We start from the raw sequence: 19,523 nt of genomic DNA on the forward strand, positions 1-19,523 counted from the left end.
AATATATAATTCTATTTAAAAATAGATAAGTTATAATAAAGTATTTATTAACACAAACATCCGATACGCTACTGAATCAGGTAAGTCAAATTAACCGCTTAATTTTATAATTTCTTTGACATCTAATCTTTTGACAAGTAATAAATTAAAAGCTAAAATGCAATGAAATATATAATTTTATTTAATTTAATGAATTTCATTAAATTGGATCGGTTTACTACACGTATGTATATTATATAGTCACTTACTAGCGAAAAAGTTGTTCCATTATTTCACTCAATTTTTGCGGAGATCTACCGCACGCTACACACCAACTATTTTAGGAGTCTTTCCTTCGATAATTACGCGATAGTGTCACTGTTAATTTAAGTTCTATTCTGCCACAATTTCCATTCTAAATTTCTACTACCTTTATTACCAAACTATCAGTAGTAGAATAAATAACAAATAACATAAAATAAGCTCCGTTAAGACTGACAAATCCACAAAATTTCAAATCAAATTTCAAATGTGTCAAATAATACCGTTCAAACAGAACTGTTAAGGATGTGTCAAGGATCCCCACCCTAGAGTGCTTTTATGGTGCTTTTTCCGCCCACCATTGCATGAAATACATGGATAGCATTTATCGCTTCCCTTCCTTAGTCTTTCCTCTCACTGGCGGTCACTGGAGTTGGCCTCTCACTTCACGATCCAAAGCTTCCCTTGCTTCTTTTTTTTTTTTTTTTCAACAGCAAAATTTGGAAGCGAGGTTATAACCCCGATAATTGCTTTGTCAGTAGGAACATCCATGACACCTGTTGCAAAAATGTATATAATGCAATTCCAAAGACACAACACCGACCTATCGGAATCCAAGTCTACTCTACAATCAAAACAACCAAAATACCTTTCCGTAGGAGATTCAACTTTATGAAAGCCAGGTGGCCAGAATACTCCCAAGTACTGAATGAGGAAATAGCCAATTTGGCCCCAACACCAAGCAACTACCACATCTTTGTTGAGTCCCTGCGAAAGATATCCAGACGATATATTCCTAGGGGCTGCAGATAATATTACATTCCAGCTCTCCAATGCCTCAAGGGACACCCTGGAGCAGTACGAACAATTGTTTGCGGAAGATCCATTCAGCGATCAAACCATCACCTGCGGAACAGCTTTAATGACAGCTCTCAGCGAGTCACGTGAGAAGAAATGGATAGAAACCCTGGATAGAATGGACATGTCTCATAGTAGTAAAATAGCTTGGAATCTCAATCAGAAAACTGGTGGTGGAACAAAAAACTAAGCAAGTCCCCTGCCAATGTAACACTCAATCAAGTGGCCAACCAACTCCTTCTAAATGGCAAATTCAACTCCAAACGCCAGAAAACCAAAAATCAAAACGCCCTAAACCAAAACTGAAAACACCAAACTTTCAGAAATATTTACCATGAAGAGTTGAACAATGTATACAATACCCATTGAGAATGGGAAAAACCGCTTGGGATTGACCGATATCATGCGTGGAACCAGACAAAAATTTCGGTTGCCTGGAACCAAAAAAAATGAGATTACTTAAAAACTTTCAACGCGTTATGTGTCGCGAAACCTTTCAAATTCGAAAACTGTGGCGGAAGTCAAAAGTAGTCAGCTCTCCCTAAACCCGGAAAAGATCCAGAGTCTCCAAAAAGCTACCGACCCATATCCCTCCTTTGCCATCTGTTTAAGCTCTACGAAAGACTAATCCTCTACAGAATAGAGAAGACTGTCGATTCAAAGCTGATTCCACAACAGGCAGGATTCAGACCTGGAAAGTCCTGCTCCAGTCAAATCCTCGATTTGACAGAACATATCGAGGAGGGTTTTGAAAATAAACACATACTCAGGGCTGGCCCTGTCGGACCTAAGTTCGGGGCCTATGACACGGTAAAACCCACAAGATATTACTTGCATATTCCTTGAAAAATTACCACCTAGTCAAGATACTCGAATCATTGCTCCAAAACAGGCAGTTTTCGTGACGCTCGAGGGCAAAAAGAGTCGTTGGCGAAACCAGAAGAATGGGTTGGCACAAGAGAGCGTGCTGGCACCAATTATTTTCAACATATACACAAATGACCAACCTATTTCAGATAACACTAGAACGTTTGCATATGCAGATAACCTAGCAATAACAGTTGAAGGCAAAGGTTTCGAAGATATCGAGGAGAAACTAGAAAGTGCCCTAAAAACAATGTCAACCTATTACAAAAAAGAATTCTTTTAAAACCAACCCCACCAAAATTAAAGTGAGTGCATTCCACCTTAATTCGAGACAGGCCACCCGCAGACTTAATGTTACATGGGACGGGACACTACTAGAACACACAGATAAGCCTACCTATCTTGGCGTCGTGCTGGACAGAACATTAACTTACAATATCACTGCGAAAAAACACGCCAAAAAAGTAGAAGCACGAAATTCCCTTATAAGGAAGCTGACCAATAGTAAATGGGGAGCCAAACTTACCGTGGTCAGAACTTCTACTCAAGCTCTATGTTTCTCAACTGTTGATATGCCTGCCCAGTGTGGTGTGGATCTGTCCATGCAAAAAAGGTGAAAATCAGTCTGAATGAAACATGCAGAAAAGTGACAGGTTGTATGAAACCCACCCCCTTAGAAAACCTTTACAAAGCCGCAGGTTTTACAATCCCCGATTCACGCAGGAAAGTTCATGAACATACTGAGAAGTTAAAAAAAAAAAAAACCTTTGATGCTCGTCAAAGAGTGCGGAACAGGTAGACTTAAATCCAAACGCCGTTTCCTAAGCCAACCCCTGGATGAACCTCCCAAATGGTGTTTCTAGCAACTGGAAAACCTGGAAACTTCAACCGTATCAGAACTGAGGTGGCCCCAGTAAAATACAATCTGATCAAATGGGGTCTGCTGGACAGAAATGACGACAAATGCGACTGCAGCGCCTTTCAGGACATGGAACATCTTCTTCAATGTCCTGCGTGCCCCCACAGATGTACCCTCGATGACCTATGGCTGGCTAAACGGGAAGCATTGGGCGTAGCCCATTACTGGGTTAATAAACTATAATAAATAGAAAAAATAAGTTGTTTGGTTTGGAAGCGTTTTTGGAGTATGGATTATAATACAAACTATCAATATTTCGGTATTCTATCGATACCTGAAGTTACTCTAGTAAAATTTGAAATCCTTAAATTATTTTAAAAAAAAATGAAAAAATCCCAAAAATTTTTTTTTTTAATTTTTCGATTAATTAATTGAAATATGAACTGGGGGACGCCTGACACAAATACTTTTTGGATTGGTATATTCTTTGGACTTTTGATTGAAACCTCTAAGTGTTTGTTAGAATCATTAAATATCAAGATATTATATTATTTTTTGTAGGGCTACAAAGGTATAACCTGTTTCATTGTGGAAAGGGACACTCCTGGATTTACGATAAACAAACCGGAGGACAAACTTGGAATTGTAGCTTCGGGCACGTGCATGTTGACATTTGAAGATGTCAAAGTTCCAGCATCTAATGTCGTGGGTCAATTTGGACAGGGGTAAGGAAAATAAACATTGTAGCAATTTAGCAGAACTATTTTTTAATGAATAAAAATTAATTTATTTCTTAACTGAATAAGTTTTATATCGTTTTATTTTTATATTTGTTTATTGTAGCTGCGTCTAAAATTAACCGTTTTATTTTATGTGTTTAGTCTCATCTGCTTCTACAATAAATTAATAATATAATGAAAGAAAAAAAAAAAAAAAAAAAAAAAAAAAAATTAATATTAAAACATTTAAAAAGGGGTAGATACTTAAATTATTGAATTCTGGTTGTCTTGACTTGAGGGTTAATAGTGAGGTATTGAGGGTAATTATATTTATTTTATTTATTTCATTCTAGTCTTTACCAGAAAAATGACTTGACTTAAGTTCAGGACTATTTAAACCTTTGAAGTATTTATGGCGAATTGAACTGAAGACCGTTAAATCGTTTTGTTTTTAGATTTATTTTAATTTAGTTCTGTTCCTTTCACTTGTAAATAACTATGTTACTACTTTTTTTAAACATTTTGAATTTCTCTTTTTATCTTAGTTATAAAATTGCCTAGATGTATTAACATTGAAGGTAGAATTGGTATAGCGGCACAAATGTTAGGTCTAGCTCAAGGATGTTTCGATGCTACCATTCCTTACACGTTAGAAAGACAGCAATTTGGGACACCTATATTCCACTTTCAGGTAAATGATATAAAATAATAATCTGAAAATAGTACAGAGCGTCCCATTTTCGCGTGCTTTACAGTGTTTCTCCGTTTATGAGTGGAGATGCAAATATGCGGTTTCCACATTACTAGATATGCTACTTTTTTATGAAAAAAAGATACTGTACAGGGTGGGCCAAATTTTTTAACAAATCGCTGTAACTTTTTTACTTTGGAAAATGTTGTATTTTTATGAAAACATTTCCAAAGCACCTTTTTACGTAGAATTTAATGGATTAAGTATAATTTTTTTTAAATTAATAATTTAAGAATTATCAACAGAAAAATTGATTTTTTATATGGGACACACTGTATATTTTTAATTTATTGAAAGGAATTTAAAATTACCTTTCCAAAAATATAGCACGCTTGATATTTGGCTCGATTCCTCTTTGAAAGGTAGAGTTTATAAAAATGCGTCCACTTTAAATAAGTAGGCTTTGAACGGCGCCGCGCCGGCTGTAATGCAAAAAAATTCTAGCTGTGAGTGTGTAAATTAAAACGAAAATAATATTTGCAATGAGACTTAGTGATTTTCCCACTGCAGGGACCTAGTGATTTTCCCACTACAGGGACCCAGTGATTTTCCTACTGCGGGGACCTTGTGATTTTCCCACTGCAGAGACCTAGTGACTTCCCCATTGGGGGACCTGGTGATTACCTCACTGCAGGGACCGAGTGATTTTCCCACTGCGGGGTCCTAGTCATTTTCCCCCTGCGGAGCCTCGAGATTTTCCCACTGCGGGGTCCTTGTGATTTTTTCACTGCAGGGACCTAGTGATTTCCCCACAGGGGGGACCTGGTGATTTTCTCACTGCAGGGACCTAGTGATTTTCCCACTGCGGGGACCTAGTGATTTTCCAACTGCGGGACCTAGTGATTTTCCCACAACAGGGCCCTAGTGATTTACCTACTGCGGGGACCTTGTGACTTTCCCACTGCAGAGACCTGGTGATTTCCCCACTGGGGGCCTAGTGATTTTCTCACTGCAGGGACATAGTGATTTCCCTACTGGGAGGACATGGTAATTTTCTCTCTGCAGGGACCTAGTGATTTTCCCACTGCGGCTACCTAGTGATTTTCCCACTGCGGGTCCTAGTGATTTCCCACTACAGGAACGTAGTGATTTTCCTACTACACAGGGTGGGGACCTTGTGATTTTCCCCACTGCAGAGGCCTAGTGATTTCCTCACTGGGGGACCTGGTGATTTTCTCACTGCAGGGTCCTAGTGATTTTCCTACTGCAGGGGACCTTGGGATTTTCCCACTGCAGGGGTCCCTAGTCATTTTTTCCCACTGCACCGGGGGTCCTAGTCATTTTCCCCACTGCAGGGGCCTCAGAGATTTTCCCACTGCAGGGGTCCTTGTGATTTTTTTTTCACTGCAGGGGACCTAGTGATTTGCCCACAGGGGGGACCTGGTGATTTTCTCACTGCAGGGACCTAGTGATTTTCCCCACTGGTGGGGACCTGAGTGATTTTTCCAACTGCACGGGACCTAGTGATTTTCCCACAACAGGGCCTAGTGATTTACCTACTGCGGGGACCTTGTGACTTTCCCACTGCAGAGACCTAGTGATTTTCTCACCGCATGGGAGCCTAGTGATTTCCTCACTGCAGGGGACATGGTGATTTTCCCTCTGGGAGGGACCTGGTGATTTTCTCTCACTGGGTTACCTAGTGATTTTCCCACTGCGGGTCCTAGTGATTTCCCACTACAGGAACGTAGTGATTTTCCTACTGCGGGGACCTTGTGATTTTCCCACTGCAGAGGCCTAGTGATTTCCTCACTGGGGGGACCTGGTGATTTTCTCACTGCAGGGTCCTAGTGATTTTCCTACTGCGGGGACCTTGTGATTTTCCCACTGCAGAGACCTAGTGATTTCCTCACTGGGGGGACCAGGTTATTTTACCACAGTAGGACCTAGTGATTTTCCTGCTGCGGGGCCTAGTGACTTTCCCACTGCAGGGATCTAGTGATTTCCCCACTGCAGGAACCTAGTGATATACCTACTGCAGGAACCTAGTGATTTACCCACTGCAGGGACCTAGTGATTTTCCCACGTCGGCGTCCTAGTGATCTTCCCACTGCAGGGACCTAGTGATTTTCCCACTGCAGGGGCCTAGTGATTTTCCCACTGCAGGGACTAAAAAAATTGTTTTTTAAGTTTAAAAAAGTTTTTACGTGTAACAAATAGTTTTATTCGCGTAAAATAAAAAATTAATAACCAATTAAAATACCAATATTTTTGATAAATACGTGGACTGCTCACAAATACACGTCCCGTCACTACGTATTTCTAAGCCGTGGGCAGTCCTTACCACTTTTCGTCTCGCTAGCTTGTGTATCACAGCTTTGAATTTTTACACCCAGCACGCGTAAAGAAGTTTAATTCACTGCGTAATAAGAAAAATACTATTAACAAATTGTTTTTTTAATTTTCTAGGGAATGCAACACCAAATTGCCCACGTGGCCGCTCAAATTGAAGCGGCACGATTGCTGACCTACAACGCTGCCAGATTGCTGGACCAAGGAGCGCCCTTCATTAAAGAAGCGTCCATAGCCAAATACATAGCCTCCGAAGTAGCCCAACAAACCACTGTTAAATGTATCGACTGGATGGGAGGGGTAGGATTCACCAAAGATTTCCCACAAGAGAAATTCTACAGGTAATTTTAATATACCTATTATAAGGGTGGGTCACAATAATCGACTATTTTTTTTCACTTTATACCCTGAAAAAAAGGTCGGTAGACACCTCAAAAAAATTATCTTCAAGTATGAGCTCTTAATTTTAATAGGAAAGTCCTCCGCCTTTCAGTTTTCTATTTTTTCCTTATTATTAGAAAGAAAAATTCATATCTCGGTATCTACTATTTGGAAAAAATATCTCGTGGTGCGTGAAAGAGAACGATGGAAATATCAGCACAAGGAAACTTGAGGGATGATTTCCAGTAATTTATTAGCTGAAACATTCATCGTGTCAGAAATTTTATCTGTCATAAATATCATTGTCAAAAATTTCAGCCAATAGAATTACTGGAAATCGATTCAAGGTCGTTACGCCGTTACGCCGATACGCTGTTTTTAGGATAGTGTGGCTGCACCCTGAAAAAGACCGATGGAAATATCAGCACAAGGAAACTTGAGGATGAAATAGGAATAGATCACACTACAGCGTTTCGAATTTTGAAACGAGATAAATACTATTCCTTCAAATATGAAAAGCACCAAGAGCTACGAGATGGGGACGAAATACGGCGGTAGGCGTTTTGTTTTGATATGATGGAAAGAGCAAACACGGATAGGGAATTTTTAAAAAACGTATGTTTCACTGACGAATGCACGTTTACCTTAAATAATGTTTTATCTTCAAAATTATCGATATTGGAACAAAGAAAACCAACACAGGTTTGTCGAAACAAGGACGCAATATCCACAGAAAGTAATGTTTGGGCAGGGATATTCGGACACAATATTATCAGGCCATTATTTCTTAAGCGAAATTTAAATGCATATTATTATGTGGAACTACTCGAAAATCATATTTTACCTGCTTTACATGATGCCGCTAGGGAAATCAGGAAGTTTGGTACCAAATGAATGGCTGCCCGGCACATAGTACCCTGCCTGGTCGGGAATATTTAGACAATAGTTTTAACGGAAACGTTATTGGCCTAAATCATACAGTAAATTGGCCAGCAAGGTCTCCTGATATTTCGCCAAATGATTTCTCTCTCTGGGGCCATTTAAAAAACAGGATATACAAGGATAAAAAATACCCAAATCTAGACGAGTTGAAATATTCTATTTCTGCCGAATGCAATAGAATTTCAGTTTACCAACTAGCGAATGTAAGAAGAGAATTTTATGATCGCCTGGGTTATTGTCTAGCAGTCGATGGAGGAATATTTGAACATCTCCTTAAATCCTAAGGTTCTAAAAATTTAATAGTACCTAAATTAATAAGTTATTGAATATTGTAATAATACTATAATTAACCTTGTAATTGATTACTTTATTTTACTTTAATTCATATTAATTTGTATTTATAAATACATCTTTAAAATTTCCGATGTGGGAATGAGTTTTCAATAATAATAAAGCACTAAATAGGTAAATTTCTGAAATGACAACTTCATTTGACAGTTATCTTTTACCTTGACTGGTGCTCATAAGTAAATACAGGGCCATAAGAAAAAGCAGAATTATTTAAAAAGAAATCGGCGTAAACGAGCTAATCAAAAATATCTAAAGTTATTCTTTTCAATGTGGGTTTTAGTGCTCTTCAATAAACCTAAATAGAATTATTCTCTAAAATAATTAGGGAAGCCAATAATTGACCCCATTAAAATTTACATGGGATTTCCTATGTGCCGCTCGACGATGCAACACCCGGTATATTATTAAAAATATATTTTTTTCTTTTTAATTACTGTGAAAATATCGTTCACGATGATGAAAAAAATTCTGGTAAAGTTTGAGTTCTTAATATTAGCACAGATATCAGAATATTCGTTTTTCTGGAACCTTTTTTGTAAATATCGTTTTTTCAATTTCAGGGATGCAAAAATAGGTAGCATTTACGAAGGAACCAGCAATATACAACTTACAACAATAGCAAAATCAATTGAGAAGCAGTACAAACAATAGTTATAATTTTTAACTTAAATTCTAAATTGAATTTGTATAAAGTTTCATAAATCTGTTTTTTATATACCTGTTTATATACATAACCTGTATTATTTACAATGTTTCCAATATATTTTTTATGAATTAACCTGATAATATGAATGACTTGCTATTTAATAACCCTTTACTAAGTCCAATTTAAAATTAGCTCATAGATAAAATAAATTTTTAATACACTGAAATATTCAAAATTATGTAGAATATATCAACAGAAAATTTAAATATTCTAAGATATTTATCAGTAGTCTCAAAAAGTTTTGGGTAGGTCTCAAAGTCTCAAAAAAGAATATAGCAAAAGATTATTATAGCAGAAAAATGTTTAAATTTGCTTATAAATAAATTTATAAAACAACTGACTTACTTGTGGTCACTATATTTCTAAAATGAATTATTTACAAGCATGCAAAACCATTGCAAATGCGACTATGATACAGTATGTCTTATTTCTTACATATATTCACTTAGGATCGTGAGGCAATTTGAATCCCACCATTCTTGCTGTCTCTCATCTACTGTTCTTTCACCTTTACCATGAAATTCTGCCTGGATTTCATGAGATAATCGAGAACTTTTAGGTAGCATAAGTATGTGTTTGCCATAAATTCCATTTCTTCCCTATTTATTAAAGAAAATATATATTTAGTAAATGTAAACAGCTTAAAAACAAGAATGCTAGACTTTGTGATTAAAATAGTTGTTTTTTTGTAGAGCCATTTTAAAAACATATTTTTATTAATATCTTACTATACATACTTAAGCTTTGCACAATTGCTGATCTGTTGTTTTGTATTTCCTGTACTGGGACATGATAAATTGATATGATAAATTGTTCTTCAGGGTTTGATCAGGTACAGCATATCAGAAGCTCTCTGATTAGGCCTCTGAGTGTAGTCAAGTTTTTTGTTCATTTAGACGAAATGTAAATAACGGAATAACTACGAGGTATAACAATTAATAATACCGTAACTGTAATTTAAATATAATACATACTTTTCCAATTCTAGCCAGTAGTTTTGTTTTTTAATGTTTTGGTTCCAAAGTTTGGGGTTAGGTTTTAAAAAATTGAAGATATTAGATATTACTAGTTGCCTAATAATCTTAAAAATTTAGTTTAGAGAGTTGCCTATGGTTTACACTAAAAAAATCAAATATCTTAATTTTTAAAAATAGGATATAAAATCAAATAACCCTGCATTAACTCGAGGGATTATCTAATTCATAACAATTATTATTTTATTATATCTTCATTATATCTGTTCCAAATACGTATATGTTCTAGATTAATTGAAAAAAGGAATAAAAAAATTGAAGGAAATACATTAAATTTGTATTTTTTAGTAGGGCACCCTGTATATATTTATCGCGTTTTTATTTTTAGCTAATGGACCGTGAAGCAAAAGGACTTTTTTAAGCAAAAACTATGCATCTGGCGAAAAATCAAAATATGATTATTGTTTAGAAAGAATGAAAGATTTTGGAAATATTAAAATAAATATTAATGAATTACATCTCTAAAAATAATCTAAAATGTCAATATTCCATAGGTATAGTGATAAATGAAGTCTAAATTATAAGAAAATGCATTTTCTACAAAAACTTGAAGAGATAGGTAAGAAATAGTATAATAGAATAATTTGATAGACAATTAAATTATGCATCTGATTCTCGTAAAATGTACAGCGTGTTCCATTTAAATTAAACAAGTTATTTTGTTTATTATTGCAACACAATATCTGATTAATAAATAAACTTCAGTAAATGTTTAGTATTAAAAACTTTGATGCCCTTGAAGAAATGAAACCTTAAAATTTTTACTGCAATTTCATAAAATTGAAAATCGTAGAATCTAAAAATAGAATAATATAGAGGGTGTTTGATTTAAAAAATACAACTATAATATTTTTTACTTATTTTGGACACCCTGTATCTCGTAAAATTATTTTTAAATTGTAGCTCTAATAGCTCTCTTCAACGAAGCCAAAACTTACAATTTGTAAAAATCTAATCGTTTAGCTACAATACTCCGTGTCGTATGTGATTAACAACCCTGTATACAGAAGAATTGTGTCAGGATTGTAAAACAGTTTTTGTCCGGTAATTTTGATATTCGTCCCACTGTGCATCACCGGTACCACCGGCTGGGGCCGTACCGCACTCTACGCCCTTTCAAAGGCGCAAAGAGAAAGCAGTGGCGCGCGCCCTCCGCCTTTCCAGGGTCACGAAAACAAACAGCGGGAACAACCGAAGAATATGATCAGATGGCGGATTAGTGTGTCGTTTTGCTGGCTCGGTAGAAGACATACGTGTATAGACGAGTACCTGGGTACGTCGCGAGGTAGTTCGTCTGGCTGTTTATTTTGTTTTTTAAAACGGCGCCGGTCGAAAAGTGTGTAAAAAACTTTTTCTTGTCAACTATTGTTGTTGTTGTTTTACTTGAATATTTATTTTGCATTTTTGTTCAAGTAGGAATCTGGCTTTCTTTGGATTAATTCTTCATTTTAAGTTGTCTTCCTTACGGTAAGTTTGAAAACGAACATTAATCTATTATTTTTGTTATTTTCTGTTTAAACTATATGTATATATCCATCCAAAATATTTTTCACAGAATATACCTATGTATCAAATTATTTAAGACAAAATATTCAGTGATTTTAAATTATGATTATTTTCGTATCTATATCTATCTTCATCTGGTTGTATGCATATAATTGTGCATTTACTGGGATTGTCTAGGATGATTGTCATTAATGAAGTGCTTCAACAAGTTTAGGAAATAACGTTATTTAGACATTGTCGTGCCAGTCTATAGTATATACTCGGTGTCCCATGTAAGAAGTACAGGGATCTCGTGAGTCAGAAGAAATACAAAGATAATATAATTAACCCTTTATAGGACAGTACTAATTATTTTTTAGTTTGATCAAATTGACTTCAAAAATATACAGGGTGGTCCGAACTGTATTCCGGAAACTTCGGCAGCATATTCTGGAGGTAAAAATAAGTAAGAAAGTTTGTATAAATGTATGTATGACCTAAAATGCTTAGTTTCGGATATACAGTGTGTTTCATTTTTATTTCGATTTTTTCCAAATAACTTCTGAAGTAACGTCAATATTTTGATGAAAATTAGTGTTTGGGAGTTTTTTGACATGAGAAATTTGGATTTTGATGTCAATATAATCCCTACTTGCAGCTTGAAATGTTTTTTTGTCAAAAGTTCAACAGAAACTGGTTGATTCTCATTTTTTCAGTCAAGTTTATGTTTAATTTAAAAAAATAAAAATTTCCCAAATTTATTATTTCACTTATAATATCACAAGAGCTTAAATTATTTTCGGAAATTTTTTTGAGGGCACGCATATTTTGAAAATTATCCCGAGTCGAAGACGAGGGATAATTTTCCTAAAATATTCGTGCCCGAAAGAAAATTTCCAGGAATAATTTAAGCTTGCGTGGTATTCGGTAAGAAAATTTCACACCTAAATTTGAAAAAATATTAATCCAACATGACATTTTAAAATAATTTCAATTTGTTAAGTTGGCCAAGGTATTGATGTTTTGACATATTGTGTTTTGTCATTTTGTTTGCGATTCTGTCATTAAGCTATTACTAGTTTTAAAACGTCTGTACGTAGAGTAAGAAGTGTATAGCGAAATGTCGCGATTTGGAAAAGTAAACCAACAAGTCATTAAAGAAGAAATTGAAAATATAAAACCAGATAACACCCGAAAATCAAAATCAAGTGTATGGAAACAGTTTGTTGAATTTTGTGATGAAAAATGTGTTTCGTTATTATTTTGCTATATTAGTCGATATCATTAAAGATTTGGCATTGAAGATAATTCAACATGAAATAAATTCTAAAAAAATCATATAGATATATCCATCATGTTTCGTTAAATAGAAAAATACCAGCTTTAGTTAAATAAAGGCGGCAGAACTATATTTTTTTAGAACATGGCAATTTCGAAGAAATTCATATGTAGGTATATCTAACATATTTCCTTAAATAAAAAATATTACCAACCTTAGTTACATCAAATGCTAAAACTCAAATGGGTAATATTTCAATATATAGACATTGTAGTTCATTCACATTATGATTGTAGATCTTATGTTTACCTTTTCAACTGTCAAAAAATTTCCACTAAAGTTTCGTGGCGCCTCGAAAAAATTTCCGGAAATTTTTTCAGTTGCCATGGTAACTAGTCAACATTAAAGCATGTTATTGGTTGAAAAGTAGAGGTGTGAAATTTTCAGTTAAATAACTATCTATACTCAACGCGTATTTATTTTTTGTCAATAATGATATGTATTGACTATTTCCATTCTAAATATCTTGAGAACGGTTGCTCGTAACGATTTTTACCAAGAGACATTTTTTACGTAAAACGTCACGAAAATGTATATTTTTTCACTCGGCAGTTTTATACAGGTATGGACGAAAAGTTATTACTCTTCAAAAAAGTTAAAACACATGTAGGTGGCGCCCCCTACAGATAGGAGTTATATTGACATCAAAATCAAATTTGTAATGTCAAAAAACTCCCAGACACCAATTTTCATCCAAATATTGACGTTACTTCAGAAATTATTTGAAAAAAATCGATATAAAAATGACACTTCTACACCCTGTATCTCCGAAACTAAGCATTTAAGGGCATACATTTATTCGAACTTTTTTGTTTATTTTTATCTGCAGAATATACCGCCGAAGTTTCAGGAATACAGTTCGGACCACCCTGTATATCTATATGTATAATTAGATATAATAGATTTAATTCTATTAATAAAAACTGTGTTAATTTAACAGAGATCATAAAACGTTTCATTCATAAAAATGAGTTTCCGTTTTGAATTTCTTTTAAACTAAACACATAAAACTCTAACGGCAAGTTTAAATCCCCAAAAGCAGAAATCTGTGGGTAATTTGAGATAGTTTTTTATACTTTGTAATCTGTCTACTCTCAGAACGCAACATCTGTCGCTCGTAAAGAACATCTTTTCCGACATTTTTTTCTTTAAAAGAGACGGAAAAAAAGGGAAAACACCTGAAGATTAATGGACAGTTGCATCCGGTTATTTTTAAAAAGAAATGTGAGTACAATAATTGGAAAAAAAACTTTTCAGCGATGGCTATGAAATGAAGATCGTGTAGTCATTTTATATAAACCGATCATTTGAATGAAAGAAGACTAAGGAATTAACATAAATTCCATGTTTTCTTGCATGGTGGCTTTTAAAAAGCACTTGTAAAAGATCTAGGTGTCAAAGAATTGACATACGTTGTTTGACATAAATACTTATTATAACTTATCTATTTTTATTAGAATTATATATTTTTATAACAATTTTAATAACTACCAACATTTATTCACAACGTAAAATAAAACAACAAATTATTGAGTCTACCCCACGTCTACCCTACATCATAGTTTTACATTTTTTAAATAAAATTAGAACGACACTGATAAAGCGGAATTTAAGTCGGCCATATTTGAGGCCCATCGCGGTGTACCTAAGATTTTTGATTTGCTCCTTCCTTAGTCTTCTTATTCAAAGGTAAAATTCTATGGGGAATGTCATCGATCGTCATTTCTAAACCAACTGGGCGCCGTTTTTTTAAACGTGAAAAGTATTTTAATTTTAAATATACTAATATTTTAAGAAAATACTGAATACCTAGTGTTATCTGTACTATTTTATAATCAAGATTATAGTATAAAATCATATAATTATCATCATCATAATTTCCAACTTATTCACACTTACACATTTAGAGAATCTCTTTGTAATTGGACCCAATTGTTGTTTATTGTTGGCTATACGAGTCCAAGTTATCCCTGCTAATTTTATAATGTCATGGTCCCATCCCATCTTCTAGGTCTCTTATTTCTTCGTGGGTACCATGCTTTAATTTTTGTGGTCCATCTATTGTCCTCCTCATTGCCACTTGAGGAATTGGGTTCTGTAGATGTCATCTATTATCTGGGCCCTGGGCCTTTTGTTGTATCTACTCTATTTTTTTACTTACCAGCATATTTCGATCTTTACCGATCTTCATCTGCAAGAAATGAACCCGACACAAAAGTATAGAAAACATTATTTACTATCGACAAGTATCTGAAGCAAAACAAAAATCCCCACCTGAAATTTGCCGGTGCATTTTTCGTACACCCTGTGTATAACGTAACTATTACCCTTTATTAGATATATCGAGACTGTAGATATTATAGAGAAACACTCAGACAAACATGTAGAATGTAGACTTACACAAATCTAATATGTGTCTTCCTTTCTTGAGTTATAACTCATCATACAGTCTGAGGGCTTTGACAAAAGCCAGTATCTGAGACGGTTTTACAGAGCTTAGTTCTCCATCTCCGATATAAGTCGTACCAAAATTTATGTCTCGGTGCAATCAGTGATCAAGTGTTTCGCCATTTTCCCCACAGAATCTGCATTCGCTCTTGTTTCTAAGCTTCAATCAACTTAGGTGTTCGTTGAGGAGACAAACTAGTCTGTTTCTTACTTATAGTGTGCGATTATCCTAGAGATCAGGAAAGGGTCCTAATATATCTGTAAAGGTCGAAATGGATCGGGCCAATAGACATCTTAAAATTTAATCTAATGAAATCTAAAGATGTCAAATATTTTATTAGAATTAACTGCCAGCTTCTCACATTTTAAACCTTTTAATATCATGGAACTATCAAACATCTTTTCTGTGTCCATCACAATGTTGTTTCGTTGTTGAATTTACTGTTATTAGAGAAGTCAACTAAGTTTGGTATATGAATTAGCAGCAATTATTCAGCACTACTGAATCTATTTATTTGTAATCACTAAGAAGCTCTTTTTTAAGTTAGTAAACTCATTCAACAAGAGGACAGTGATAGTGATATTTGACTTGAATCTTAATTCTTCAGATACAAATTGTATTTTCTGTCATATTTGGATATCGTCTGTCAAAATCTTCTTTGACTGATGACTTAAAGGTTCGAACTCTGTTGGTAATTTTAGATAGTTCTTTTATTCATTGTTAAATGTGCCCACTCTCAAAACCCAACATCTGTCGGTCGTACAGCATACAGAAAATCTTGCCGAACCTTCTTCTTTTCATTCTTTTATAAAAAAAGGTCTAGAAAAATTAACAATAGACTCTGATTTTTTAGTTATTTCCTTTTATCGCATAGCTATATTTTAAAAAATATGTTCACAAAAATTTGAAAGTATGTAAAATATGGGGGTTTCTAAAATAATCATCAAATAACTATTTTATAATACAGTCTGGATGTAATGTAGTTAAAATAATAGCTTTGGTATATTAATAATGTATACAGGGTTGTTCACCATATACGACACGGAGTATTGTAGCTAAACGATTAGATTTTTACAAATTGTAAGTTTTGGGTTCGTTGAAGGATTATTAGAGCTACAATTTAAAAATATTTTTACAAGATACAGAGTGTTCCAACCAAGTAAAAAATATTATAGTTGTATTTTTTTAAATGGAACTCCCTGTATATTATTCTATTTTTAGATTCTACGATTAAAATAAAGGTAAATTTGATTAAGGTTCATCATACTTAAACCTTACCGTTTTTGAAATATTTTCAATTTTATGAAATTGCAGTAAACATTTTAAGGCTTCATTTCTCCAAGGGTTTCAAAGTTTTTAATACTAAATATTTACTGAAGATTATTTATTGACCAGATATTGTGTTGCAATAATAAAAAATTTACTACCTTATACAGAGTGTCCAAAAATGTATATTAGATAATTACTAGCTTTAAACGGCAATAGCGTGTTTAATTTAAATGGAACACCCTATATATTTTATGTGAATCAGATGCACAATGTAATTGTCTATCAAACTGTATTATACAATTTTTACCCATCTCTTCAAGTTTTCGTAGAAAATGCATTTTCTTATAATTTAGACCTCATTTATCACTATACCCATGGAATATTGACATTTTAGATTATTTTTAATAATATGTAACAAATTTTCCAAGAGTACAGATACTAATATTGTCGATATAGCTCTCGCTTATTTCATAAAAAAAATGAAAAAACTGTTTAAATACTTTTGTTAAAAAGGACCAATTAATATGATCCCAGTATTCAGACTACATTAATTGACTGTTTATGTTGATTAATAATAATTGCTCCAAATACTAAAAAACTGAATTTTGTGTGTGTATTAGACAGTGTGGTAAAAAGTAACGGCCTTATAAATTTTATTTAATTTTTTGACGAATGCTGATTTATAAAAACAGAGACGTTTATTTTCATAATTTATTATTATTTTGATTTCTGAGCCAAATCCACATTTATTTAGAATATTTTATTAATTAAAACAATTTAAAAGTATGTAATTAACTAATTTTTGGTCGGAAATAATGGTGGTATATTTAATTCGTATAGTCTTTTATAAAGATTTAAACAGTTTTTTTGGTATATCAATAGGCTTGCAATATTTACCACTTGTACATTTTCTGCATATATGTTGCTTAAAAAAATCTGAAATGTAAATATTCCATGGGTATAGTGATAAATGAGGTCTAAATTATAAGAAAATGCATTTTCTACGAAAAGTTGCAGAGATAGGTAAAAAATGGTATAATAAAATTTGATAGACAATTAAATTGTGCATATGATTCACGTAAAATATACAGGGTGTTCCATTTAACTTAAACACGTTATTGCAGTTTAAAGCTAGTAATTACTTAATATAAATTTTTGGACACTCTGTATAAGGTAGTAAAATTTTTATTATTGCAACACAATATCTGATCAATAAATAATCTTCAGTAAATATTTAGTATTAAAAACTTTGATACCCTTGGAGAAATGAAGCATTAAAATTTTTACTGCAATTTCTTAAAATTGAAAATATTTCAAAAACGGTAAGGTTTAAGTATGATAAACCTTAATCAAATTTACCTTTATTTCAATCGTAGAATCCAAAAATAGAATAATATACAGGGTGTTCCATTTAAAAAAAATACAACTATGATATTTTTTACTTATTTGGGACACTCTGTATCTTGTAAAAATATTTTTAAATTGTAGCTCTAATAGTCCTTCAACGAACCCAAAACTTACAATTTGTAAAAATCTAATCGTTTAGCTACAATACTCCGTGTCGTATGTGGTGAACAACCCTGTATAACATGTTTGTACAGGCTGTCCCATATTCGAGCTTCATCATAGGTAATACGCATGTAATGCGTATTTTCTCTTTACCGTTTTGAAATAAATCTGAAATAACCCAGTTATTTTTCTTTAAAAATTATAAAAAATATTGTTTCATTAAATTTTGAGAGCCACTGGATCTTTTCTGATTTCTAACCTCATAGACGTGTTCCTGGGGTCGAAATATACTACCCCTAAAAATATTTGCACATCTTTAAGACTCACCCTGTATAGTTATCTACAGAGACCTATACTACCTTTAGAAATCTTGTAAATTTGTAGCATATCATTACAGCATTACTGTTACTTACCATTATATTGTAATGTAACACATTACCGAACACTTAAGATCTTAAGATTAAAAATGGATGGTCTAAGCAGACCTACATTAAGTTTATCATTTTTACGGCATACTTACTATATTTACTGTTGGTTATTACGCCCATTAGAGCTAATGTTAAACTACCGTAAAGTCAATTGCCTGAACTGAAAAAATACTTGATAGAGTTGTAAATCAATGTGACAAGCCCATTTTCTATTATTAGTCATTACTCGTAAATCTTTTCGTTGCTGCTTTAAGGGTATATTAATCAGTAGCGGGTCGTGAGTATTATTTGACGGGTGTGACATTTTTCATTTGTCAGATTAAAAACCTATTACGGGCAAGCTGATTTTTTCAGAGTTTGTCAGCGACAGTCTTCTGAGTGTAAAATTAACAAAATCGGAAATTTTCCCATTGCGGTTTTTGAACAATAGGGATGTTTTTTTTAAAACTGTACTACAACAAAATAATTAGACGCAAATTGTACATAAGAATATTCTCTATAAGTTCGCCTAATGAATTTGTTTTATAAGTTTATTATTTCCGGACTTAGCGGCCGTTTCATGAAGCACACAAGCAACTGTTCCTCATGATTTTTTTTGTATCTTGATTATTTTTGGAGATAGCGTGTCCAGTTCATGAACAAATTAGGGTAGTTTTCAATGTTACTCTTTTTTCAGCAAATAGGAAACTCGTTCAAAATAAGAGTACATATACCTTTGCCTTGGTGCCTGCTCACCAAGGGATAGAAGGCAATGAAAAAGCAAATAATCTAGCTAGGAAAGGAGCGAACACTCCACTAACTGAACCAGAACCGTTCTGCTTTCCAAGTGGTAACCAACCCAAGGCGGAACTCAAGAACTTGGATGATTCCATCCGCAACCTGGAATGGAAATCTTGCAATGGTCTAAGACACTCGAAGAAGTTTCTGAGGGCTTATGATCAAGAAAAATCACAGATCTTCCTGGGTCTGAGTAAGAACAATCTTCGGATTGTCACGGGGTTTTTAACAGGACACTGTCTCCTCAATGAACACCTCACTAGATTG

The 19,523-nt window shown here is 33.8% G+C and overlaps 2 protein-coding genes across 2 annotated transcripts; one reads left to right on the forward strand and one right to left on the reverse strand.

Moving 5' to 3' along the window:
• Positions 1-4,094: 4,094 nt before the first annotated feature.
• On the forward strand, positions 4,095-9,046 carry LOC115883225 (short/branched chain specific acyl-CoA dehydrogenase, mitochondrial-like). The gene is made up of 3 exons (XM_030901548.1): positions 4,095-4,234; positions 6,704-6,927; positions 8,821-9,046. Exons 1-3 carry the CDS (start codon positions 4,145-4,147, stop codon positions 8,909-8,911), a joined length of 405 nt encoding a protein of 134 aa, XP_030757408.1. The 5' UTR covers positions 4,095-4,144; the 3' UTR covers positions 8,912-9,046.
• Positions 9,047-9,376: 330 nt separating this feature from the next.
• On the reverse strand, positions 9,377-9,808 carry LOC115883222 (protein FMC1 homolog; the record flags this gene model as incomplete). The annotated part of the gene is given in 4 exon segments (XM_030901546.1): positions 9,377-9,455; positions 9,458-9,522; positions 9,525-9,568; positions 9,708-9,808. Coding segments are annotated over 4 exon segments (258 nt in total), but the record flags the coding sequence as incomplete, so codon positions are not given.
• Between the last annotated feature and the right edge of the window lie 9,715 nt (positions 9,809-19,523).

Source organism: Sitophilus oryzae, unplaced genomic scaffold (assembly GCF_002938485.1).
Source record: "Sitophilus oryzae breed Bouriz unplaced genomic scaffold, Soryzae_2.0 scaffold_1837_pilon_pilon, whole genome shotgun sequence".
In the NCBI taxonomy this organism is placed as follows: domain Eukaryota; kingdom Metazoa; phylum Arthropoda; class Insecta; order Coleoptera; family Curculionidae; genus Sitophilus; species Sitophilus oryzae.

Bases quoted from the DNA above. Each gene is read 5' to 3' on its own strand.
- LOC115883225 (XM_030901548.1), top strand. From the start codon at position 4,145: ATGTTAGGTCTAGCTCAAGGATGTTTCGATGCTACCATTCCTTACACG. The intron at 4,235-6,703 runs GTAAATGATATA...TTAATTTTCTAG, and splicing joins CACCTATATTCCACTTTCAG to GGAATGCAACACCAAATTGC. The intron at 6,928-8,820 runs GTAATTTTAATA...TTTCAATTTCAG, and splicing joins CCACAAGAGAAATTCTACAG to GGATGCAAAAATAGGTAGCA.